Here is a 26,035-nt window from a genome sequence, read left to right on the forward strand (position 1 = left end):
AATTTGCAACGAGACCGGCAGGTAGCAGGGAAGATCCAGCGGATGCCCACACCGCAGCCTGTCCTATCCCGTCAGGTACTTCCACATTGTCTGGCCCTGGCCAACAGCTAGAGCTGTTATTTCTGCACACCCCGGCCTACGTGACACCGTCGCTCTCTTTCTTTGGGAAAACGGACCAAAACCCAAAGGGAAAATTAAAAAACGTTACTTTCCGGGTCTTCGCTCTTCCGCCTTGTCCGAGGGCCGGCTCTGGAACGACAGCTGGATGCCGTCCGGGCTGGGCTGGGCTGCGGGGGGGCTCCGGGACAGCAACGGGGACAACGCACAACCGATAACCGCCGCCTCGCGGCGCCCCGTGGCTTCACGCCGCGGCGCGGCCGCCGCCCCGCGGAGCCCGACAGCGGGACGGGCCGCTGCGGAGCTGCCGAGCGACCCGGCGGGGCGGGCGCGGGTTCCCGCCGCCCGGCAGGCTCGGCCCTCGCCCCCTCCCAGCCGCGGGCCCCTCAGGAGGCCGCTCGCCGCCGGGGCGGGATGGAGCTGCGCAGCGAGCGCCTGCCCCGGGCCCGCAGCCCCCGGGCCCGCAGCCCCCGGGCCCGCAGCCCCCGGGCCCGCAGCCCCCGGGCCCGCAGCCCCCGGGCCCGCAGCCCCCGGGCCCGCAGCCCCCGGGGAGCCGTCCCCGAGCCGCCAGGTACGGAGCCGCCCGCGGAGCCGCCCCCGGCCCCTCAGCAGCCCCGGCAGGGCCCTGCGGGCCGCGCTGCAGGCGCGCCTGTGAGGGGCCCCCGGCCGCGCTGCTTCCCGGCGGGCGTTGGAAGGTATTTTGTGATGGGAAGTCCCCTCTCGTGTTCAGGTTGGCTTTTATGCTCTTAACGTTCACAAGGGTCCGGCTGTCTTCACTGAACTTTTCATCAAATAGCCCTCTCTCTCATCTTAGTCTTTAAAAAAATGTAATAAAAAGGGGACACTGCCAGCTTTGGACCTTTAGTGTGCTTGTTGATGCTGTTGCATCTGTTTTGGGAAAAAAACCCCAAATGTATGTCTGTTTTTAAGCAGAGAACTGTAGCCGTGCTGCTTTATTTGCAAGAGCAGAGGAGGTGCTGGCGAAGAGAATGGCAGGTGGAGATCCTCTGGCACGTTTTCTGAAAGGACAACTGTACTACGAAGAGGTTGTGGTTTCCCTCTTTTAAATGTTATAAAGCTGACCATTTTCAATACCATTTCAGTGGAAAAGGAGACACCTTAAAAAAACTATAAGAGATGTCTATGCCTGTTCTTTCTCGTGAAAATCACCAGGTATTGCCCCTAAATACGTTTTTCCTACGCTTTCCCCAAGCATCTAGTGGTGTCTTCCATTTCCCTCCTAGGTCTCCTATGGACCAGGTAAGTAAGTGGCAAACTCCTTATAGCTAACTTCCAGCTGACTGGCCAAACACAACAGACTGTGTTTTCAGTTACACTTTACTGGTCTCTGACCCAAGACACAGCTTTCAATCTTTGTTCCTTACCTACCAGTTTTGATGAAACTTGTTGAAACATGTTATCATTGAGATTTCTGCCCTCGCCCACTTCATCTAAAATTGGTCACCTGTATATTTGAAAGTAAGTGCTCAGGGAACGGTGGAAGACTGGCAGGCAGATGAACTTAAACCTCAATTTCTTGTGAATATTAGAATAACTCAGTTCAGGAAGATGGGAAAGAAATGTAGTAAAAGTACTAATTCACGCCTTTTCAAATGTGACATTCATGGATTCAGTACTGGTAATAGTGCAACTGGTGGCACAACGTAGATCAGTCCCACAGTTTGCAGCAGGAACAGAATTAACTCACTCAGGGTTTCTGTTTTCTGGGCCCTGTCCTTCTTAATGTTTTCGTTAATGAACTGCCTGATTTTGGCATGATCAAGACTGACCCCATGGAGCAGAAAACATGTCTGTTTCTTGGTGCGCTGGCTTGGATGTCCATGTTAGATATTGCTGTCCATCCCTAAATTTATTCTTTGAGCAGGTTTTAATTTCTAGATTTTTTTGGACATATGTCCGTATTGCCTAAAAATGCATGTTCCCATAGTACAGCAATTTCAGATGTTAGGAAAAAAACACTGCCTGATCAGAGCCATATGATTTCTTCTTACAGCGCTAAATTCTCAGGAAATGTGAGATTACAGGTGCCTCCTGTACTTCTTTTTCAGATACACATGGCAGCTGGTTGTAAAAAGGCACTGTTTTTTTTCCAGAGTTCTTTAAAGGAAACCCAAAGCTCACACAGTCATAATGGCTAAGCTCCTGAGACAATTCGTGTTTTAGACAATTAATGATTTGGAGAGTATTAACAAGGGGCATTTTGTCATTGTAAGGATGTTCAACTGCCTGTTGAACTGTCACTCAGTTCTAAGCTTTCACTTAGAATGTGTATGTTTTATCAAAGCATACACAAAATTGAAGGAAATGTAAAGAGAAGAACATTTTAATTTCAATATTGTTTTTACTCAGTATGCTTATATTCATGCATAAAAATATTTTAGTAAGGACATCAGGCTCAGTTAACTTACGTAACAGTTATTTAACTGTGTATTTTTAGATATAGCTTCTTCTTTGACTCAATGCAGAAGCAAATACTCTCTAAGACTCTTTCTTAGAAGTGAAAGTATCTCTGCTGTTGCAGGTGATACCTTATGAGAAATGTGGGGCAGACAGCTGGGTCCATAAAGTCTCCAGACATCTCAGTTGAGTCTTTGTGAAACCAACCCTTAGTTGAGATGTAAAAGCAGACTCTTAAAACATCCAGGTGTAAGAACAGCTCACCTAAGTTAAGATAGATCGGACAGGGCATCTGAATTAGACTCTCATCTCCTTTAACTGAGGGAGGGGAAGAAAGGTTGTCAGAATGTCTTTTGGTTTCGGAGACTATGCTTGTGTACCACTACTTATATTTATGGTGGGCTTTTTTAAAGTGTATAAAACCAATGGAAACTTGTTTGAAAGTCCGAAGTGCTTCCATCCTATCCAACTTTCTTGTGGTTGTTGACTTACTCTATTTCTCTTTTTACCACTTCTATGATTGCAATTTCTTGTTTTTTGTTCCCGAGGGAAATGACCCAAGTTGAAAAACTATAAGAGAGTATATACTGGAGAGTTAAGCTTCCATACGTACTCTTCGTTTTGTGTACTTCATTGTTTATTCTCTCTGTCTCAGGGGTTGTATAAAGAAGCATTAATACAATTTGAAAAAATCAAGGATACAGATTTTCAAGCAATGTATCAGCTTGGTGTAATGCATTATGATGGACTAGGCACTACAGAAGACCCTGTGAGTGATCTAGCTGCACACTTTTTTCTTTTAATAGTAACTGATAATTATTAAGAGTTTCTTTGTAAGCTTGATTATTTAGTTTAAAATAAATAAGTCTTTGATTTAGAATTACTTTCATAAAGTACAGATGTTTACAAAGTGTCTTTCTAAAGACAGAGTGTTCTGGGCTGAAGAAGTTCTCAAAAATAGCTATAATACAATAGGTTTATCTGAAAAATACGATAATTTGTATTTTAAAATATAACTTCTAAGGGTTTGGTTGTACTTTCTGTGGAAGCCCTGTTCAAAAATTGCTTTTAAATTGTTACTTTTTAATAAGCAGCCTGTATAAGTGAAAACAAAATGTGTAGAAATGGAAATGAAAATGAAACAACTGTATTTTAAAGTGTAAACCATCTGTTGCACAAAGATGTTAAGGTACTTTTATTCTCTTAACATGGATGCTAGAAAAGATTGTGCTTCTGCCAGTGGTTGGCTACTGCCAACCTATTTTTAAATTAGACTAATGAAGAATTACATTTGCAAGAATTTGAAGAAGTCAAAGTGAAGAATTACATTACAAAAAAAGGAAGACAAAGGAATGATTTGCTACAATAAGAACAAAAGTGTTAATTTATTGGAGAACATGTTCTTAAAGAGTGGTATGAGGAAAGAATACAAATAGGATGAAAGAAAGGGTAGATAACAAGACAGGAGGGGGGAAAAATGAACCAAACAGTGTATTAACACATTGGACTCTTGTCTGGGGCTTAGAGGATTGTTAGCAGAGCAGAAAATACTCTGCTGGTTTTTAGAGGTGGTTCGTTTGTTCTGTATGCTGTATGCCTGTATAAATACCCCATTGGTTTACTTTACTGTTAGTTAAGTTTCTTTCTCTTTTGTGTATTACAATCTGAGAGGTGAATAAAAGAGGAACCTTTTATAAAGGACTATTCCTAGTGTATTTAGACAGGGTGTCCATGATAAATCCCAGCAGTGTGAATCTTGTTTCCAAAATGCTTTTGAGGTTCTTGGATGATACACCATACAGCTTCTCATATGCAGTGTTCTCTGTTCTCTTATTTAACATTATGATTTTTTTGTCCATTATGAATTTAAGGTATTTTTAATGGAGCAACTTCAGAGCGTACTGTTGTATCACTTTGCCTTCTATTAAGGCTGTTTTATGATTTCAGATACACTATGCAATATGAAAAAGTTTACAGAAGTCTAAAATTGAAAATGTACCAAGTTTAGGACATTCATTTATGTAAGCACAATAATATTTTTGAGGAAATTTTTATCAATGAAGAAAAGTAATATATATCAGATGAACTTTTATAAGGAAATGTTTCACATTAAAAACATGATGGAGCCAAAAATCTAGGGGCTGTCTAGTGAGAAAAGATCAGTTGTGCTTTGGTACGATACTCTTCTCCAGACTGTCCTACCAGTATGCCTCCGCCTTTCTTCAGAGTGGAAAAATCACCTGTCTTGCAGAAGGTGGTAGATTCTCAGGTTCTTGATTTTATCCTCTTTTCAGTCTGAATGTTAACAACTAACATGTCTCAATTTTAGGAAAAGGGCGTGGAATACATGAAGAAAATACTCTACTCTGATTCCCCAAAAGCAAGACACTTGAAATTTGCAGCTGCATACAATCTTGGCAGAGCATATTATGAAGGATGTGGTGTTAAGCAGTCAACTGAAGAGGCTGAAAGGTAATGGCAGTCGGTAATTTTCCTGATGGATGTAAGACGCCGTGTTACTTCAACTTTCTTTGTCCCCATTTTGTTAGGTTGTGGCTTATTGCTGCAGACCACGGAAATCCAAAAGCAAGCGTAAAGGCCCAGAGTACTTTAGGAATGCTTTATTCTGTGTCAGTTCTAAAAGACCTGAAGAAGGTAAAGCCCACTTGTACCTTTCGATTTTTATGAGTCCAAATCAATTTTGCATTTCACAGAATGACTACAGTGATCCATTTGACTCTGAAAGCTGTATTTTAAGTACTGCTAGGCACTATCATTCATTTAAGCCCGTATGAACAGATGGCCAGAATCCCTCATTTTGACTCACTTGACACTGCTAGCTAGCCAAGATAATGTGTTTTTTTTTTTAGTGGAAGTATCAGGGAGAACAATATAATGGATTTAAGTTTTGTCAGCTTTAGTAACCTTCAGAAATCAAGCAAATGTCACTGATTGACAGCTCTGACAGTAAATGAACCAGGTTTAAGCGCCTTACAAGGATTCTGCTTTCTTTTATATATAAGCACTTCTTACAGGATAGTTGTTGTAAGAGCTTTTATGGAAACATTATGCAAGAAAAGCAGCTAAAGTAAATAAATACTTGAACTTTGTGCCTCTTGTTTAGGCCTTTTTCTGGCATTCAGAAGCATGTGGTAATGGGAATCTGGAATCACAAGGAGCACTTGGTGTTATGTATCTCTATGGACAAGGTATATGTCAAAACACTAAAGCTGCTTTAGAGTGTTTGAGAGAAGCAGCAAAACGTGGAAACATCTATGCTCAAGGCCATCTTGTGGAATATTATTACACTAGAAAATTTTACTCAACAGCTGTTGCAGTGGCCAAAAGGTGAAGTTAATTTTGCTTTATTTTTTATTATGGTTCTTCATGTAAAACCGTGTAACTCAGATTAAAATGATTAATAAGTTCATGCTCTTGTCTCTCAAACTCAAGAGACGTTTAAGATAATGAATTGCAAAACCTCATCTTTAAAGAGAGAATAACCAATCACATACAAAATTAAAACTGTAAGGTTCTCAATTACTCAGTACAGTTGAACTTTTCTTTCTGATCCTGTGAGGTGAAACAGCCTTGATCTAGTGTCCTACCCACGTGCAACCCTGCCTTCCTGTCTCCTCAGTCCACAGTCTCCTCCAAGCTCCTGCCTTCACCATTCCCTTTTAAACCCCTACAATCATAGAATACCAGGTTGGGACCTCAAGGACCATCTGGTCCAACCTTTCTTGGAAAAAGCACAGTCTAGACAAGATGGCCCAGCACCCTGTCCAGCTGAATCTTAAAAGCATCCAATGTTAGGGAATCCACCACTTCCCTGGGGAGATTATTCCAATAGCTGATTTTTCTCGTTGTGAAAAATTTTCCACTTGTGTCCAATCGGAATGTCTCCGGGAGTATCTTGCACCCATTACCCCTCTGTCTTTTCCATGTGACTCCTTGTAAAAAGGGAGCCTCCATCTTCTTCATAGCCACCCTTTCAATACTGGAACACGGCGATAAGGTCTCCCCTAAGCCTTCTCTTCTCAAGGCTGAACAAATCCAGTTCTCTCAGCCTTTCCTCATATGGCAGCCTTCCTCATCCTTTCATCATCTTTGTGGCCCTTCTCTGGACCCTCTCCAGCCTGTACATGTCTTTTTTGCACAGCAGGGACCAAAACTGATCACAGTATTCCAGGTGTGGCCTGACAAGTGCTGAGTAGAGTGGGGCAATGACTTATTTGTCTCTGCTGGTGATGCCCTTGTTGATGCCACAGAGCATCCCGTTGGCTTGCTTTGTCGCAGCAGCAGCACACCGTTCACTCATATCGAGCTTGTTGTTTACCAGGACCCCCATGTCCCTTTCCACAGAGCTGCTCCCCAGCCAGGTAGATCTCAGACTGTGCTGTGCTCCTCGATTATGTTTTTCCAAGTGCAAGACCTTACATTTGTCCTTGTTGAACTTCATAAGGTTCTTGCTAGCCCACTCTTCCAGTCTACCCAAGTCTTTCTACAGGGGAGCTCTCCCTTCTGAAGTGTCCGCTTCCCCACTCAGTTTGGTATCATCAGCAAACTTCATCAGGGTACACCTGATCCCATCATCCAGATCATTTATGAAGACATTAAACAGTGTTGAGCTGATACTGATCCCTGGGGAACCTCACTTGTGACAGATTGCCAGTTTGAAAAGGAGCTATTTACCACCGCCCTCTGGGTGCGGCCTGTCAGCCAGTTCCCCAACCAACGCACAGACAACTTGCCGAGACTGTAACACATCAGTTTCTCTGGGAGGAGGCTGTTGGAAACAGTATCAAAAGCTTTGCAGAAAGATCACAGTTAAGCCAAGGAGGTCTCTGTTGTGCTGACTTCCCTTACCTTTAAAGTTTTTGCGCTTTCAGGAGGGTGCTCTTGAAAAACTCTCAGCACTTGCTAGCTTCTTTATCCTCCATGGAAACTTCCCATGGAATCCCTCCCAGCTGAGCTGAAGTTTGCTTTTCTAAAATCTAAAACCTTTGTCTGAGTACTAACCTTCCGTGTGCTCAGCAGGATCCCAAACTCCACGATATTGTGATCACTGCAGCCAAGGCTATCACTAACCGAGATACTACAAAGCAGGTTTTCTTGGTTTGTGAGTAGCAAGTCCAGCAGTGCCTCATTCCTGGTTGGCACATCTAACATTTGTATGGGGAAGCAGCTGTCTACACATTCCAAGAGCTTGATGGATGACACGTGAGCTGCTGTACTGTTCTTCCAACAAATGTCTGGGTAGTTGAAGTCACCCGTAAGAACCAGGTTCTGTTGACCCGAAGCTTGCTTAAGTGACCCAATTATTGCTTTGTTGGCCTTCTTGTCTTGGTTTGGAGGTTGGTAGCAGATGCCTACTGTAAGAGCCCTCTTGGCGATAACCCCTCTGATCTTGACCCAGAGGCATTCAACAGTGCTTCCACAATCACCATAGTTGACTTTAATACATTCAAGGTTCTCCTTAACATAAAGCGTGACTCCTCCTCCTCTTCTTCTCTGCCTGTCTTTACAAAACAGTCTATAGCCGTCCATCGTGATCCTCCAGTCATGGAAGTTGTCCCACCATGTTTCAGTTATTCCTATGATATCACAGCTTTCTGAATGGGCCGGGAGCTCCAGTTCCTCCTGTTTTGTTCCCCAGGCTACATGCACTGGTATACATATACTTGAGGTGGTTGGTCTTCTGGTTCTCATCTTAGGAGGCAGCTAAGGGACATTTGTCGCTACTCTGCTTGGCCTGGCTTACTCCCTAGTTGAATGCAATGGCGTGAGCGTTGTCACTTTGGACCCCACCCCCCAAGTCCTTCAGTTTAAAGCCCACCTCACCAAGTTGGCCAGCCTGCTGCAAAGATTCCTTTGCCTCTTCTAGACAGGCGGGTCCCATCCCTCCCTAACAGGCTATAGTCATTGAAGAATGTCCTGTTGCCATAAAAGCCAAAACTTTCATGACAGCACCAGCCACAAAGCCAGAAGTTGATTTGCATTATACATGTATTTCTGGCCGCACCCTTTCCTGTAACTGGTAACATGGAAGAAAAGCTAACTTGGGCACCAATACTTTTCGCTTGCACCCCCAGGGCTTTGTAGTCTTCCATGATTCTGCCCAGGTTCTGGTTTGTGGTGTCTTGTGTGCCCACATGAAGGAGTAACAATGGATAGCAGTGTGTGCTCTTGACAAGTTGTGGCACTCTCTTGGCAAGATCTCGGACGTTAGCTCCTGGAAAGCAGCATACCTCTCGTGACTCCCTGTCAGGCCGGCAGATGGGTGCCCCAGTGTCCCTTAACAGAGAGTCACTCACAAAAGCACTCATCGTTTCTTTTCACTGTGTCCACTACATGCTGATGGCACCGTTGCTCCTTGCAGACCTTGCTCGCAGGTGTCTGCAGAAAGCTTCCTAACTGTTTTTAGTTGCAGTGCTGGAAGGTGGGGACTGAAGCAGAGTCCTGCTTTTGTGGGTCACCAGGGTCCAAGGTGCCTCATTCTCTGTGGCATCCACCACAGGAACATGGTTCTGAAACCACTTAATCTGTCTCTGTCTCGGCCTCTCTAATCCTGTGAATACAAGTATTCTTCCACTCTCTACCTCTCCCATCTTAACGTCATTTCTACCCACTGTCTTCCGCCCCATCATTTGAACAACCTGCTCTAGTGGAAGGTGTCCCTGCCCATGGCAGGGGGTTGGAACTAGATGATCTTTAAGGTCCCTTCCAACCCAAAACCATTCCATGATTCTATTTCCTTGCTCTGTGGCTCAACGTGCTTTAGTCCAGTTCCTGTCCCCTTTACAGGAAATGAAAGCGTCGATACTGGGTGGGATCCTGCAGTAAGCACTCTTGAGCAGCATGGCCTGGGACACATAAGTAGCTGCTGCACACAGCGCCAAGTTATCACCCTTCAGCTTGTCATCAGTTGCAGCTCATGGGGATGCACACCACATATGTATTTCAAGCCTGGACCACAAAATAGGTATCTGCACGCAAGTGGTTTCTGGTGGTTATCTGCTTGCGCAGAGGTGCTGGTCTGAGCCACAGTCAGCACAGACCGGCCTTTTCCCAGGCAGTCACTGTGGGACTCGCTGCTCTGCCTACACACCCTGGAGTGGTTTGTGTACTGCAGAAATAGTGACTTCTGTTACAGGCTGCAATATTTAAAACAGCCAGTCAGGATCCAGGTTCTGTATCTTCAACTAGTCTGGAGGAGAAAAGCAAAGTTGGTGCCACTTGTGTAGCTGATAAACAGCACGTTTCTGCGACAAACACCCAGAGGTGGCCAGTATACATTAAAAGTTCCGCCTGCTAATCAGATTATTAATTGGCTGTAAATGAAATGCAGATAGATTAACTGGCTACTCATACAAGCGGCACACAACAGCATTTGTGCTCTTTGTGGTACGCTTACAAAGCTGCTGCTGCCCAGCAATAAACGTCTCACAACTCACCATCATACAGAGCAGCACCCTGTAATGTGCCACTGCATAGCAACAGCTCTGGTAATTCAGTCGGCTATGAATGCTGTTTGCTGTACTCATTGCTGAAAAGGATTGGTTTTGCTCTGAACTGCAGCTTTTCTTTCTTCTGCACCGCAAGTAGTCTGACAGCTCTTCAGTCCACTCTAGCTTGTCTCGCCTGGAACGCATCTCCTCCAGTCAATGCTGCACGGCAGATTATTCAGACGAGCAAACAGTGCACTTCATCAGCTGCAATTGTGATTGCAGGAAACAGCAATGAAATCCCATACTACAGCCAGAAGTGACAACTTCTGAACCAAAAGATACTGCCACCACGCTTGAAACGGTTCCACTTAATTGGGATTGCAGTTGGCCTCGAGGCAAAATCTCGTAGTAGTTCAATCAGTAGCAGCAAGCATCAATACCTTTTCTGATAAAATTTGTCTTTCTACATTCGTACCAACGGCGCAGTTTGTACCATTATGTACAAACATTACGTGATTATGGATGGTATAACCTCACTTAATATTTGGAGCGCAGATTAGCTACAGATACTTTACTTCAAATGACGGTTTTATTATCCCATTGCTATGGTACGTTCTTGAAGTCAACTCTGCTGAACTAGAATTTTTGCCTGACTTGCCTGGGTATTGTTATTTGCATCAGCACCTTTTTGTGTATCTTTCAGAAAGGAAGGCAAAAATGCTATATATCAGGCAAGATAAAAGAGGGAATACGTTACTGTTACTATATTTGAATGTTCTTGCTAATAAGTAGGTTTTTTTTCCTGTTGTGTTACTGTGTTTGATAATGGGACAAAATTACGTGGGAGGACATTGCTCTCAACATATTCAAGTGATTTAGCAGGCACTGACTGGCGGAGGGTTAGTTCAGAGCAATCTTTCATAAACACCGATTTACAGGGAGTAGCTATAAGCTGAAATGGCTTGCTCTTTTCTTTCTTTGTGTCTTTCAAGTCTGCGACTATTTGACACTACAAAAAACTAAAGTGATGTGTGAAGAAGCATATAATTACTGTTTGGTATCTAGAAAGCATGTGGAGCTTGGGGGTTTCTGTTTTAAAGACAACAGTTAGAAAAAAAATCAATTCCCACTTAGAAAACGTTGTACCCAATATTACAGTATCAATACTAGATAATTATAGCCTGATAGTTAAAAACAATGTTCACTTTGTTCCTCTAATTCTTAAAATGGTTCTTAGTAAAAACAACATGCTGAAAACAAGGTGGCAGCAAGCAGACACATGCACGCAGAAGAAAGAAAATAATTGAGCTGCTATCGCCGTAAGTGGTCATCATAAGCAGGTCTTACAACCTGAGGCTCTCAGGTACGTCCCAGATGTTCAGATTACTATGATTTGCAAACATCCTAGTAAAGAACTTCGACTTTTAGAATCAGAGAATCATGGAATGGTTTGAGTTGGCCTTTTAAAGATCATCTAGTTCCAACCCCCCTACTGCGCGCAGGGACATCTTCCACTAGATGAGGTTGCTCAATTCTATGAAATAAGAGCTTTTCCTTTCTTCCACATGAATATTAATGTCCATGAAATATTTTAGTAAGAACAATTAGCATAAAATATGCTGCCTTTTATAACTAGAATAGAAGAATCCTCATCAGGCTGCTGAATACATGTAAATTTCAGCTTATTTTGGATAACAATGTAAATGGAAAGGAAGTGTTGTCAAGTCATGTATGGTGGACGTAAATCATTGCCTGAAATAGCATTATCTAATGCTGTAAATTCCACAACAGGACTACAGAAAACGACGACATCGATATGCTAGCAAAGATAACAGATTGTCTTCCTACATATGTAGCCAAGGGAATTGCTATGGCCGCCTTCTACTTGGCTAGATGCCTCCAGCTTGGCCTAGGTATACAGCAAGACCAAGACTCTGCTAAAAAATACTATTCTAAGGTAAGCTGGGAGAGTGATACTTTGGATTTGGGTCTTTAAACTTGCTGTTTGGCTAAAGATGCCAACATTATTTATGTAAAAAAAAAAAAAATCTGTGCAAGAAAATGAAGAGTGATAAACGTATATTGAAAACTACTAAAAATAGACTTGAAAGGACACTATCTGCCCACTTGCTTAAGCAAACATGCATTCTACCAAACAAAAAAGAAGTAAATATGTGATAATTATAGAATGGTTTGGGTTGGAAGGGACCTTAAAGAGCATCTAGTTTCAATCCCCCTGCCATAGGCAGGGACACTTTCCCCTAGACTAGGTTGCTCAAAACATCATCCAACCTGGCCTTGAATGCCTCCAGGGATAGGGCATCCACAACTTCTCTGGGCAACCTGTTCTAGTGCCTCACTACCCTCAGAGGGAAGAATTTCTTCCTTAGATCTGATCGAAATCTCCTCTCTTTCAGATTAAAGCCGTTGCCCCTTGTCCTATCACTACATGCCCTTGTAAAAAGTCCCTCTCCAGCTTTCCTGTACGCCCCCCTTTAGGTACTGGAAGGCTGCTAGAAGGTCTCCCCGGAGCCTTCTCTTCTGCAGGCTGAACAGCCCCAACTCTCTCAGCCTGTCTTCATGGGAGAGGTGCTCCAGCCCTCTGATCATCTTCATGGCCCTCCTCTGGACTCACTCCAGCAGCTCCACGTCCTTCTTGTGTTGGGGACTCCAGAGCTGAATGCGGTATTCCAGGTGGGGTCTTATGAGAGCAGAGTAGAGGGGCAGAATCATCTCCCCTGACCTGCTGGCCACACTTCTTTTGATGCAGCCCAGGATACGGTTGGCTTTCTGGGCTGCAAGTGCACATTGCCGGCTCATGTTAAGCTTCTCATCCACCAGAGCTCCCAAGTCCTTTTCCTCAGGGCTGCTCTCAATCCATTCCCCACCCAGCCTGTGATTTGATTGGGATTGCCCCAACCCACGTGCAGGACCTTGCACTTGGCCTTGTTGAACTTCACGAGGTTCACACAAGCCCACCTCTCCAGCCTGTCAAGGTCCCTCTGGATGGCATCCCTTCCCTCCAGTGTGTTCACCACACCACACAGCCTGGTGTCATCTGCAAACTTGCTGAGGGTGCACTCGATCCCACTGTCCACATCGCCAACAAAGATAGAATCATAGAATCATAGAATGGTTAGGGCTGGAAGGGACCTTCAAAGGTCATCTAGTCCAACCCCCCTGCAAGGAACAGGGATATCTCCAACTAGATCAGGTTGCTCAGGGCCTCATCCAACCTGGCCTTGAACGTCTCCAGGGATGGAGCATCCACCACCTCTCTGGGCAACCTGTTCCAGTGTTCTAAAACTCTCATGGTAAAAAATTTTTTCCTAATATCCAATCTGAATCTACCTCCCTCTATTTTAAAACCATTACCCCTTGTCCTATCACAACAGGCCCTCCTGAACAGCCTCTCCCCATCTTTCCTGTAGGCCCCCTTGAGGTACTGGAAGACCGCTATAAGGTCACCCCGGAGCCTCCTCTTCTCCAGGCTGAACAGCCCCAACTCTTTCAGCCTGTCCTCATAGGAAAGGTGCTCCAGCCCTCTTATCATCTTCATGGCCCTCCTCTGGACCCTCTCCAACTGGTCCATGTCCTTCTTATGTTGGGGGCTCCAGAACTGGACGCAGTACTCCAGGTGAGGTCTCACGAGGGCAGAGTAGAGGGGGAGAATCACCTCTCTCGACCTGCTGGCCACGCTCCTCTTGATGCAGCCCAGGATGCGGTTGACGGAAGCATATTGAGCTTCTCGTCCACCAGTACTCCCAAGTCCTTCTCCTCAGGGCTGCTCTCGATCCATTCACCACCCAGTCTGTATTTGTGCCTGGGATTGCCACGACCCAGATGTAGGACCTTGCATTTGGCCTGGTTGAACTTCATGAGGTTGACACGGGCCCACCTCTCCAGCCTGTCGAGGTCCCTCTGGATGGCATCCCTCCCTTCCAGCGTGTCGACAGCACCACACAGCTTGGTGTCATCGGCGAACTTGCTGAGGGTGCACTCCATGCCACTGTCCACGTCACCGACAAAGATGTTGAAGAGGGCCGGGCCCAACACGGACCCCTGAGGGACGCCACTCGTGACCGGTCTCCACTTGGACATCGAGCCGTTGACCACTACTCTCTGAGTGCGGCCATTGAGCCAATTCCTTATCCACCGAGTGGTCCATCCATCAAACCCATGCCTCTCTAGTTTAGAGAGAAGAATGTCGTGCGGGACAGTGTCAAAAGCTTTGCACAAGTCCAGGTAGATGATATCCATTGGTCGACCCTTGTCCACCGATGCTGTCACCCCATCATAAAAGGCCACCAAGTTGGTCAGGCACGATCTGCCTTTGGTGAAGCCATGTTGGCTGTCACCCACCACCTCCTTGCTCTCCATGTGCCTTAGCATGGTTCCCAGGAGAATCTGCTCCATGACCTTGCCAGGCACAGAGGTGAGGCTGACCGGCCTGTAATTGCCCGGGTCCTCCTTGTTCCCCTAAAAGATGTTAAATAGCACTGGTCCCAGTACTGACCACTGAGGAACACCACTAGTCACTGGCCTCCACTTGGACATTGATTCGTTGACCACAACTCTGAGTGTGACCATCCAGCCAATTCCTTATCCACCAAATGGTCCATCTGTCAAATCCATGTCTCTCCAGTTTAGAGAGTATCAAAAGGAGCATGGCCAGTAGGTTGAGGGAAGTGATTCTGCCCCTCTACTCTGCTCTCGTGAGACCCCACCTGGAATACTGTGTTCAGCTCTGGAGTCCCCAACACAAGAAGGACATGGAGCTACTGGAACGAGTCCAGAGGAGGGCCACGAAGATGATCCGAGGGCTGGAGCACCTCTGCTATGAAGACAGGCTGAGAGAGTTGGGGCTGTTCAGCCTGGAGAAGAGAAGGCTCCGGGGTGATCTTATAGCAGCTTTCCAGTACCTAAAGGGGGCCTACAGGAAAGCTGGAGAGGGACTTTTTACAAGGGCGTGTGTCGTGGTTTTTGGACTGAGGGTCGAGACAAGAACCGAGAGGGAGCACCCACCAACCATAGTCCCGGGCAAAACATGACTCAGGCTTTCTTCATAAACCAAAACAATTTATTAACAGTTACTAAACAAAAGACAAAAGGGAACGAAAACCGGTTACTTGAGAGGAGAAAGAGAAAACAAGGCCAGATCTTAAAACAACAACCTCCCCACCCCCTATTTTCTTTCCTTCCCGGCTCTACCTCCCCCCCGGCGGCGCAGGGGGACAGGGAATGGGGGAGTGCAGGTCAGTTCATCCATGCTGTTAACTGCCGCGCCTTTCTTAAAGGAGGAGGAGCCTTTACACCATTTTTCCCTTGCTTCGGTGGATCCCCTACTCACGAAGAAAAAGTCCCCAAACTTTTCCAGTATGAGTCCTGCCCGCAGGATTGCAATCCTCCCCATGGATCGCACCAGTTTGGGCTTTACCAGTCTCGGCCTCTTAGGGAGCTGCTGCCACTCGCGTCGGCCGTCCCACAGATTCCAGATGCCTCCACAACCTCGTCGTGCATTCCATGCCCCATTGTTAACAGTACCTGGTCGCGCATCTCCTGCTCCACGACCTCTCCCGGGCTCAGGCATCTCCTTTCCGACATGGGTTTCTCCACGGGCCACGAGTGGGTTTCTGCTCCGCCGAGTACACCCTGGCTGCAGGGGGCCGCCTGCCATCTTCACACCGATTGCAAGGGAAACCTCAGCTCCAGCACACCTCCTCCTGCTCCATCTTGGCTGACCCAGTCGTTGTGGTTGTTTTCTCTTAGATATTAATCCTCTCTGGGGGAGCTCGGCCCGGCGGGCACCCCGGGAGCGGGGCGCTTACTGAGTCCCCCATGCGGCTCCCCGGCGCCATCTTGAGCACATGGCGCTGGCCCGGGCCCAGGCAGCCATCCGGCCCGGGAGCTGGGAGCGAGGGCAGCGCCCTCCTGCTCTCTCCTCGCTCCTGAGCAAAGAGCCCTTTCCCGCCCCTTTGTCCCAACTTAAATAGGGCAATTCGCAGAGGCGCCAATTTGGCTCAACCCCCCGGGGGATGGGACTCAGATCTGGTGGCACAGGGAGCAAATCCCCTCCCCTGCCACCAGAACACCCCCCCACACATCAAACTATCACAGCGTGTAGCGATAGGACAAGGGGCAATGGATTTAAACTGAAAGAGGGCAGATTTAGGTTAGATATAAGAAGGAAATTCTTTACATTGAGGGTGGTGAGGTACTGGAACATGTTGCCCAGAGAAGTTGTGGATACCCCATCCCTGGAGGTGTTCAAGGCCAGGATGGATGAGGCTTTGGGCAACCTGTTGTAGTGGAGGATTTCCCTGCCCATGGCAGGGGGGCTGGAACTAGATGATCTTTGAGGTCCCTTCCAACCCTAACCATTCTATGATTCTATGTTGTGCAGGACAGTGTCAAATGCTTTGGACAAGTCCAGGTAGATGATGTCAGTTGCTCTTCCCTTGTCCACCAACACTGTAAGCCCATCATAGAAGGCCACCAAACTTGTCAGGCACGATTTGCCCTTAGTGAAGCCATGTTGGCTCTCACTAACCACCTCCTTAATCATCACGGCAAAAAGCCTGGTAACTTGCATGATAAATGCAAGCTAAACAGTTTGAATAAATGTATCGGCAGTTGCTGTCGTTCTCTCAAACTGAAAAATAACTTTTCCTCTACTTTAGATTCTCCAACAATTACAGCCTTCATTAATGATACTTACATCAGTCATAACTGGTTGTCATGCGTATTTTTATGTTTACGTTTTTAGTGATAGCTGAGGATCTACTGTTACTGATACACAGGAAAAAATAGCTCACATTTTTTGAAAGTTCCAAAGTTAAAGTAGGATTTATTACTTGATGAGAAAGATCAATAATGGCTTCTAGAAGAGGAATCTGCTAAATAGTATCAGTGATGCCTAGAGTAACAGCAAGATGATTATACCAACTGAAGGGAGTGTAGTAAGATTGGATCTGTGCCTCAGAGAGACTCTACGATTTCTGTGTATGTAGAGACCATTTGTTTCTGCAAGTAGAATACTCTGATGTCCAGCTCGGTGGAATTCAAATAAATGGAGCGTTATGTAAATGATAAATTATCAAAACAATTTTTTGTGGCTCCTTACTCAGCAAAGCCACTGATAGAAGAGGCCTGGCAGAGCAGGTGATCCTCTGAATACATACATTGTAAACATTTTGCTCTCCTGCTGTGAAAAGTGTTACAGAGGACAGGATGAGGAGGAGATCAGGAAAGGAATATAAGCTGGGGTGTCATGAACGCTGTAAACCAGAAGTCCTAGGTAAATTGTAAGGTATGGAAGAGGCCCATCAGGATTAAATTGCTGCACGGCTTTGTCCGAGTCCAGCCTTTCCCACTGTCTTCCATCAGGTCTAGTGTAACCACCACCACTGAAAGAAAATTACAACTTTCACTCCTCATTCACTAGCTGTACATCTGAGACTGATAGGAATGTCACTAGCTCCTTAGTATAAAAAGAGATGTTTTGTATTGACTTGTGCCATGCATCTCTACATCAACAACAAAACAGAAGGAACAGAAAATAAACAAGGAAGCTACCTGAAGCAGTAACTTCAGAACAAGTAAGAGACAAGAGCCGTGGGTATGTTCAGTTTCTTTTGTACCTGAAAAATAATTCTTATGTTAACTGTACAATTATACCCACTTAAAATTCAAATCACGTTTGCTTTTTTAATTAACTGCTCAGCTCCATTTTTGGCCTACCATTCTTAGACCCAGTCAGATTTGAAAGAGGCAGGAAAGAGAAGATGGGTATCCCAGAGGGTACTGAAATAGATGATGGAAGTGAATGAAACTGATCCAGTCTGTAGGCAGGTTTATGTTTCTGACTGTAGTGCCAGCACATGCCGAACCGACAAAGAGAATAAAAAAAAAAAACAAAAAAAAACCAAACCAGCCTAACACTATAGTCGAGTATGTTCATTTTAAATACTGAATTTGTCTTATGCGGCATCAGAAACAGCAAATTAAAGCTGAAAATATTAACTCTTTAACATTTCAACAAGTTGATTATCCTCAGATAATATCAACAAAACTTAAAAGACCTTATTAATGTTGTATCAATAACATAAATTTTATTTCAGCTGTAAACTAGAACTCCCTATTCTTTGTTTTCAAAGGCATGCCTCCTGGATCCTGGTGTTGCTTCTGACCTTGAACTGGCAGCTAATCTTGGAAGAATTTAGTGCATCCTTTAACTGTGACTGGTATATACATGTATTTCCTACAATAAACCACCTTTAATGTCCAGCAATTATCGATCGTTCATCACTTACTGCTTGCTTTTGAACTTTCTATAAATTACTACTTAAAGCAATTTACTGATTCTTTCTTATCTAAAAAAAAAAGAAAGCAAAAAGCTCACGCTCTTTCTTTGACTCAGATGAGGCAAAGGCAGACTTTAAAACAGTACTGAAGACTTACGGTTTATTAAGGGCATTTTACTGAGACAGATATCCTGTGTTTTCTTCATGTCATACTGCTATATAGCATATGAATCAAAACAAAACCAAATAAAAATGGTCGTTTCCTTTTCTGCATTTTTAATATTTGAACATGAAATTGTAATATTCTGAAAAGCTTGAACCCAAATTTGTCTAGTTTCCAGATACAACCCCTTCACAGGTCACAACCATTTTTAAATCTCACCTTTGCTAGTGGAGCGTGTACTTTCTTTCACATGCTTTTCTAATCATCTAGGTCTACTTACGTGTCTTAACACGTTTTACTCTCGGACTGCAGAGATTCAGAATTGGAAACTGGCCTGTATGACACTAAGCTTTACAGATCAAACTGAGTCAAATTCTAGAACTATAAAATACTACTTACAGAAATATGGAAACCATTAGTATGGAAACATTTGACATACACGTCCTCTGCGCGAGGCCTGTTCTCCTCAATCCTTCTTCTTATCGCATTTACACTGCCTCTGTTTGTATGAGAGACAGATGAAAACCTTTTGGCCAGGAGTGCGTATGCCTGAGCAATGTTATGCTCAATCTTTTATCAAGAGGTACTTCGATGGACCACACGGAAATTTTGCTGATGGCTATGGTAAGCTTGCACATTTCTGAATGCCTATTGACTTATAAAACTTCGTACGTGCAGAACTTGGCTTGCTCCTTAGTACTGTGCCGTGACTCGAAAGTGTTTTTGAAACTGTTGGAACAGAAGGCTCGATGTTACTAAAAACATTGATTTAAATATAGCAAATGGACTTTGTGTACCTTACAATATAACCAGTCTTAACTGCAAACAGTTTTTCTAAAAGCACAACTGTGCTGAATTTAAAAGAAAGTAATGAGTGTCACCTAGGGATTTTTGATGATGTTTAATTATTTAGATGTGCATTAAGACCATATTTACATATTTTTACATAAATTAAAAAACCACATAGTTTTCTTTCCTTGTATAAAATAAGGGAAAGATTTGAAGTTTGTTTGAAATTGGGGTATTTGAATAAATCAGCCCTGAGTAATATCAGGGAAGTTATTAGAATGGTTTAATTAAATGTCATCTTAATCATTCATAGAAGCAATTCATAAGCACTAATCTCTGAGCTAACATTTAACACAGGCATTCTGTTAGGACATACCAGTTTACAATACATATTTTTGACACGGACTTCAAAGTAACGTAAACATTCCTTACAAAACTAGTGCTGGCAAACTCATTAATTAGTTGTCAGTACAGCCTCATTATCAAGTACTGCAATCCAGTTGTGTTATTTATTGCTTACAAATGCTTCAAACTACGGGAAGTCTTTGGTAAAAACAAAATTGATAAAATTTTCACAATAGCTTTACATGTAGTATTGCACGACAAGGCTTTTTCAATACACAAGAAAAAAGGAATGCTCAAATCCTCAGTGAGGAGATTAGAACTGTACAACATTCATTAGTTTACCACTATAAGCAAAATTTCTTTTCATAAATGTTTAAAATATTTTCTGGTTTCTTTCAGCTTATATGAACATTTATTTTTCAATCTATATTTGAAACAGAGAGTAGTCAAATAGAACAATTTAAATAAAAATTGGCAACTATACAGCATTGTTTTGTCTACCCTACTACAGCATCAGATCTTTTCAAGTCTGTTTACTTCACAAAAAACTCAAGAGGAAAGAAAAATACTAAAAATAATCATAGTCCTCAGCCCTCTATGGAAAAGAGGAAAATAAGTTTCATGTCTATTGTTGGACATAGACATTTCTCTAGTGGTCCAATTGTGCAGATTCAAACCTAAGTGGCATTAAGCTGCTCTAAATGAGCTCTTAGCTCAGGACACAGTTCAGTTAGCAGCAGTTCCAGCAAAACCTGAAAAACAGAAAAGAGCTAAGATGAGCACAGGTGCCAGAAGATAATTTCTTAATGTAGGGTCATTCTATGCATCATTCATGCAACTACTTTTCTTTCATCCTAAACTTAGGGTGTGCCCTACAGATAACACGGGAAACGTCTCAAGGCCAAAAGAAGGCAAGCGCCACGGACAGCTGCTTCCAGATGGGAATTTCTCACCAACTGGTGCTGTTCTGCCAAAGCCGTGGTAGCTACGTAAGCGAGCACCAGGGCTCCTAAGCAGGCTGCATCCAATCCTGTGCTGGGGCTGTGTTACACGACTGGCTGCTGAAGAAAAGGTGCCAGAAGAGACTGACTAAGAGTGACAGTATTCTACTTCCAGCTGCATACTCCGACCAGTAGCGGAGTGGGACTTTTGGAGGGCTGTCACATCCTAACTGTGAGCCAGTCCTGGAGCACTCCTTCCCTAGGATTCTCCAAAGTATGATTCTTTTTCTCAGCTATGTGAAGAAATCAGTTTGTACTGTATGAAGTCAGGCAAGCTGGATGACCACGATCTCTTAGACAAAAGCTATACTGTTTTTAAACTTAAACAGCTTTTTGTTATTCAAAATTAGTCAAATGGTGGAACCAAGTACATTTTTTCTGACTGATTTTAATAACAACAAAAGTTACTTGCACATGGAACAATAGCCCAACACAAATCTCTGCAAAGACATGCACCCCAGGCTTTAACACCGAGTGAGCAGAGCTCAGCAATTAACAGGATTATAAAGTTAAAAGGCTACTTGTCTGGTTACTCACATAGAGTAGATGCTTGTTGGCCTTTCTTTCTTGCAAGGCATTGAACACTTTCACTACACCGTGACGGGCGTTTTGTTGTCCAACAAGACTCTGCAGAGTATCTGCAACAAACGTTACTTCAGCTTATATCGTTTCACTCGTGCTGGGCAAAACCTCCAGCCAACACTACTACCCATAAAGGAGGGACACAAAACCACCGCACTTCATCCTCCTTGGTGACAAGATACATAGTTCTCACTCACCAATCTTTAAAAAGCACACAGGTAATTCACCTCACAGCTGAAAAGATACTGTTATTCTCAAGTGACCCAAGCTAAATTATGCATCTCAATGACAATGTTTTAAGTGCTTTAACACGATGTATAGCATGCCTTTTAGGTAGTTTACCTCACAGGGCCAAGCCTATTCTCATACGTTATTAAACCATTCACTTAAACCACCTTCAGCCATATAGACAGAATTCCTACAACAGTTAAAACAGATTTAGCACTTTAATTGCCTCTCAGTCTTCACTAAAAATACTTCCCACAGGTAAGAAGATAAAAGAATTTGAAGCCAATTATTTACATTTTGGATTAAATTAGAGAATAAATAGCGATCCAATGCTTCATCATTAATTTAAAATGCATTCAGCTATGTCCTGACATACCTCTCCAAACTGAGAAAGAAACAAACAAAACCACAAGCCAACTATGGAAGGCTATTCTAGGTAAGTAGCTGAGTATGTAACAGAGGGAGTAAACGGAGGGTTGTTTACAGCTCAAGTGACAAATATTTTGCATGCATATCTGCTGCTATTTTTGCAGAAAAAGTTGATTAAGCAACCTAATGCAAGGGGGTATATGAGATATCTCCATGAAGCCATAAAACAGCTCATTAAAGTACATTATCTTCAGATGGAGGGATGATAAAAAGCATTCAAGCTATGCTTAAGTGCATTTCCAAGGGCTAAATGGAATTATTTCAGTTCTTCCCAGTTAGGTGCCTTTGGGTTTAAGTGGTCCCCGAAGAGTCAGAATTATGTAACTGGACTCCCTGTCCTGTCAGTGGGATGGGATGGAGCATCTCAGAATGGTGCCCCAGAAACGTGCACGCTGCAGAGGAAGCTGCCTGGGCTTGGGAGGTAAGGACATGCCAAGGAGAGTACCGGAAACCCTACTCAATCCAGGATGCTTCTGTCGAGGCTGCAGGTCCCTGTAACGCATCCAGTGCCCTGAAACGTCGTATCAGAAATAGACAGCAGCACACAACACTGACAGCATGGGCAGATGACATCTTCAATTTTAAAATGTAAGAGGAAGAAGTAACTGGGGTGGTGCCACTCTCCCTGTTTGTCAAGTAGTTCTGGGTAGCAGAACCACCTGATAGTTGCTTACAGAGAGCCAGCAGAGTCTTGACTTAACTTAGGTTCCTTGATGAATATTACATAGACAAGTACAGCGATACTGGATTTTGCATCCACCAGTATCACCTGAATCCATATCCTTTACCACACAGACAGGAGAGGCAAAGAATAAGGCCTCCTCTCCACTTCACTGAGGGGAGGAGTGAGCGGAGCCGTGTGGAGTTTAGTTGCCGGAGCGGCCTAAACCACAACATATCTTTATTTTTGCAAATAACCATAATTTACCGATCTACAGGAAAAATCTAAAATGCAGCAGAACAGTTTTTGATTAATCAGTTTCCTTACTAGTTATCAAATCCATGATTAATCAGAATGGAAGTGATCTCACCTGGAATGTTTTCAAGTAGTTTTTGCTGTGCTCTCTGTTTTGTCTCTTGCTTTTGTTCGTCGCTCTTGGCTCTTGGTGGTGGTGCTAACTTTCCATTTGGCCAAAAAGCATCTCGAAACACAGCGATGTAGTAAACAAGCATTGGTTCACTGAACATCCAGTGTACAGTGTCACGGATTTGCCTGTAAATAAGCATAGAAGGGAGCACATCAGAGCCAGTCTTTCACATTTTATGCAGATTTATTCTTTTTAATTCTGAAAGTAGTGGAAGCAATGCTTTTTTCATGTAATTATCCCAATTTATCCGAGCCGATTTCACCAGCATCACAGAAAGTCGTATTCAGCTCTGGGTGCTGTAGGATCTAGGTCACTCCAGATACCTGACTGAGATGTGGAGAAGGCTACATTTCAATGTGATCTCCAAACATCTATAACAAATTACAAGTACTGCCCTGAAATGTCTATGTATTTCAAGGATGGGCAGCACAAAGGCTCCACTGGGTAGACATAAAAATCAGCTAATTGTAGTGACCTCCAAACTAGTTACATGCACAGATATGCCTGGTGGGATAAAAACAGACAAAGTTTTGACAAAAGCACAGTAAATTCCCTCACAGCATGTTAGTGAAGGGATTACAAATGGAGACAGCAGGCAGCCGCCTCCTGTGGTTGCCGGCACTCCCTGTAGCCTTCAGCACAGAGAGTCTGAGGTAGACAGCAGGCTCCAGGCAGCCCTGCCTGACTGCCACAGTACAGCCAAAACCCTTAAAAATCAATAAACAAAGATTTAACCAACATGTAGAAAGCCATAGAGCAACTCTGCATGCATGCTGGACTCACACACAAACTCTGTCCTCTCTCAGGTGCCTTTTATGCTGGTCATCAGCCATGCGTGAACAAATGAACGGATCAATTTAAAACTCAGCGAACGGAACTGTGGAAAACCATCAGTTCACCGGGAGTCAACTGCCTGACCTTCCATCACTTTTTGTCCAATTCACCGCTACGTAACATACATGACAGGTTTTAAAAGCCGTGCTCGCATGTGCAAATTTAGTCACTGACTGGATAAAGGAACAGCCTGTTCTGCTGGTAGAATACTTTCCCAAAATTTTTCTGACCAATGATATAGCCTTCCACATGAAAGGTGTGTACAGACATACACGCTTACTTCAAAGCCTCGTCCAGGCCTCACTTGGCAGACATGTCTTCAAATGACACAGAAAAATACCTTTGTGAAAACACATCACTGTTACACTTGTACGGGCTTCATGTTCTAAATTAATGGTTCTCATCAGGTATAAACATTATTTCAGTCACTTTAGAGAAATATGTATTTGATTTGAAAGAAGTTACTTAAAAATAGAAACTGAGTTTCAGATCTGGCAAAAATTTTCATGAGACTAATAAAGCACAAACTAATAAAAGCCATTCAGAAAAACAGGATAGTAAGTCATTTGTTACATATATATGCAAGGCTGCTTCACTAAAAAGAAAAGAAGTCTCTTTTTATGGTTCCGTCTCCCATGAAATATTGCATTCTTCCAAAAGCAAAGCCCTGTGTAGGGGAAAAAACAATGAAAAACATATCTTTGTCTTCTCTAATCAACAGAACGTATTTGTAAATTGAGCTGTTGAAAACAAATGCAGATTATCATATACAACAGAATGTCCAGATTATTTTTTTTTAAACAATTCTGCTTTCAGTCTTTTTTTCATAGAACAAAGATGCAGGTTCAGTTAAGAGTAACAGCTACTTACTTGTTGATAGTTCTTCCGAAAGTGACTTGTACTAGTGCAATTAATGTTTTCCTGACCCACTTGAACACTAGAACAATGAAAAAATGACAGAAAATAAAGATCAAGAGGTTAATAACATTAGGGAACCCATAATCATGTCCAAAACCTTCCCACCTGTGCTCCCCCCACAACAACACACCGCTACAGTAAACACACCTGTTATCATTCTTTCTAAGATTTCACTAATTGTACATGGGTCTCATTTTTCTTGAGCTGCTTTCCCTGTACTGTTTGCTGTATGGTTTTGAAGTCTTGCAGATTACATAAACATATCTGTGATATGCATTTGCAGTTTATACTGTAAGCTTTTATGTTTAAGAATATTTCAAGTTCATTGAGTCATACAACTACCCAAACCTCTTTTTCTGCTAGAGAAAAGAAACTCCCTTAAAATTCACACCTTTTTCATACCTACTAGTATAATGCTGTACACACAGCAGCATTATTGAAATTCTGGAAACATTTTCACTCAAATAAACCAAGCAGTTGGCTTTTCATTACAAATAAAGGAGACAAATGTGAATGCCTCCTAATAATCACTGTTTGATCCTTCTTTCAAGCTGTTCACTATCAGCACAAGAAAGTCTATATTTGGAAGACACATCTGCCATTTTTGGCAGGTGCTGCGTTTTGTAATAGTTACCCTGTAAATAATTTTATAGACTGCCAAGTGTGGCTGCACATTCGAGTAGAAACAAAAATAGTTTTACCACCATCATTCAGTCATGTAAAGGAGGAAAAAAAAACTGGTACTGAAAGATGCCACAATTCTAGCATCTTTTCCACTATACAAGTTGTAGAAATAAAATGCACACATGCTTAAAATGGACATTAAAATTATGTTGCTTTGTCAGTGACATGTTCTGTAACAAAGCCATCTGTCCTTCCTCATTAATTCATACATTCTAACATACAGCCTATTTACAGAAAACATGCTTTTGTACTTTTCTGGGGTTTTTTCAGACTTTTTTTTTTCGTAATGAAAAAACTTAAGAATATTGGATGCAAATGCTCTCCCTTATCAGCTACATTTTTACTGCCATGTTATATTGGAATTTGACTTTTGAAGAACAGCTCTGTTCCAAACAGACTGGCTATAGAGATAGTGAGAATATTTCCACTTCTTGAAACAGCAGAAAAATCTGAATTAGAAAGTGCCCCAGATTTCTTAGCCAACAGATTCCACTAGCAAATACGCAGGTTTACAGCTTACTTCCTCGCAGTTCAAAAATCTCTCCAATCAGCATGAAACACGGTTCAGCAAGAGAGTCCCTTTTCCCATCCGCCTCCTCTCCATAGTCCGACAGGTCACTATCCTCTTCCGTTTCTTCCTAGGAGGAGAGACACAACACGGGTATGCACTGCAGTTCCCCATCCT

General features: G+C 43.4%; 2 protein-coding genes across 2 annotated transcripts in view; one reads left to right on the top strand and one right to left on the bottom strand.

The window, feature by feature from the left end:
- Nucleotides 1-531: 531 nt before the first annotated feature.
- Nucleotides 532-18,208, top strand: LRP2BP (LRP2 binding protein). The gene is made up of 8 exons (XM_086611667.1): nt 532-595; nt 1,051-1,163; nt 3,191-3,304; nt 4,865-5,007; nt 5,085-5,190; nt 5,660-5,883; nt 11,778-11,943; nt 18,143-18,208. The coding sequence occupies exons 1-8, from the start codon at nt 532-534 to the stop codon at nt 18,206-18,208; spliced, it is 996 nt and encodes a 331-aa protein (XP_086467793.1).
- Nucleotides 18,209-20,263: 2,055 nt separating this feature from the next.
- SNX25 (sorting nexin 25) overlaps nt 20,264-26,035 on the bottom strand; it is an 87,818-nt gene continuing 82,046 nt past the window's right edge. Inside the window, exons 15-19 of the mRNA XM_086611760.1 lie at nt 25,871-25,988; nt 24,619-24,685; nt 22,858-23,039; nt 21,125-21,225; nt 20,264-20,338 (exon numbers count right to left, since the gene is read on the bottom strand). Coding sequence (XP_086467886.1) covers nt 20,264-20,338; nt 21,125-21,225; nt 22,858-23,039; nt 24,619-24,685; nt 25,871-25,988 — 543 coding nt within the window. The remainder of the gene's footprint in view (nt 20,339-21,124; nt 21,226-22,857; nt 23,040-24,618; nt 24,686-25,870; nt 25,989-26,035) is intronic.

Source organism: Tauraco erythrolophus, chromosome 5 (genome assembly GCF_009769465.1).
Source record: "Tauraco erythrolophus isolate bTauEry1 chromosome 5, bTauEry1.pri, whole genome shotgun sequence".
In the NCBI taxonomy this organism is placed as follows: domain Eukaryota; kingdom Metazoa; phylum Chordata; class Aves; order Musophagiformes; family Musophagidae; genus Tauraco; species Tauraco erythrolophus.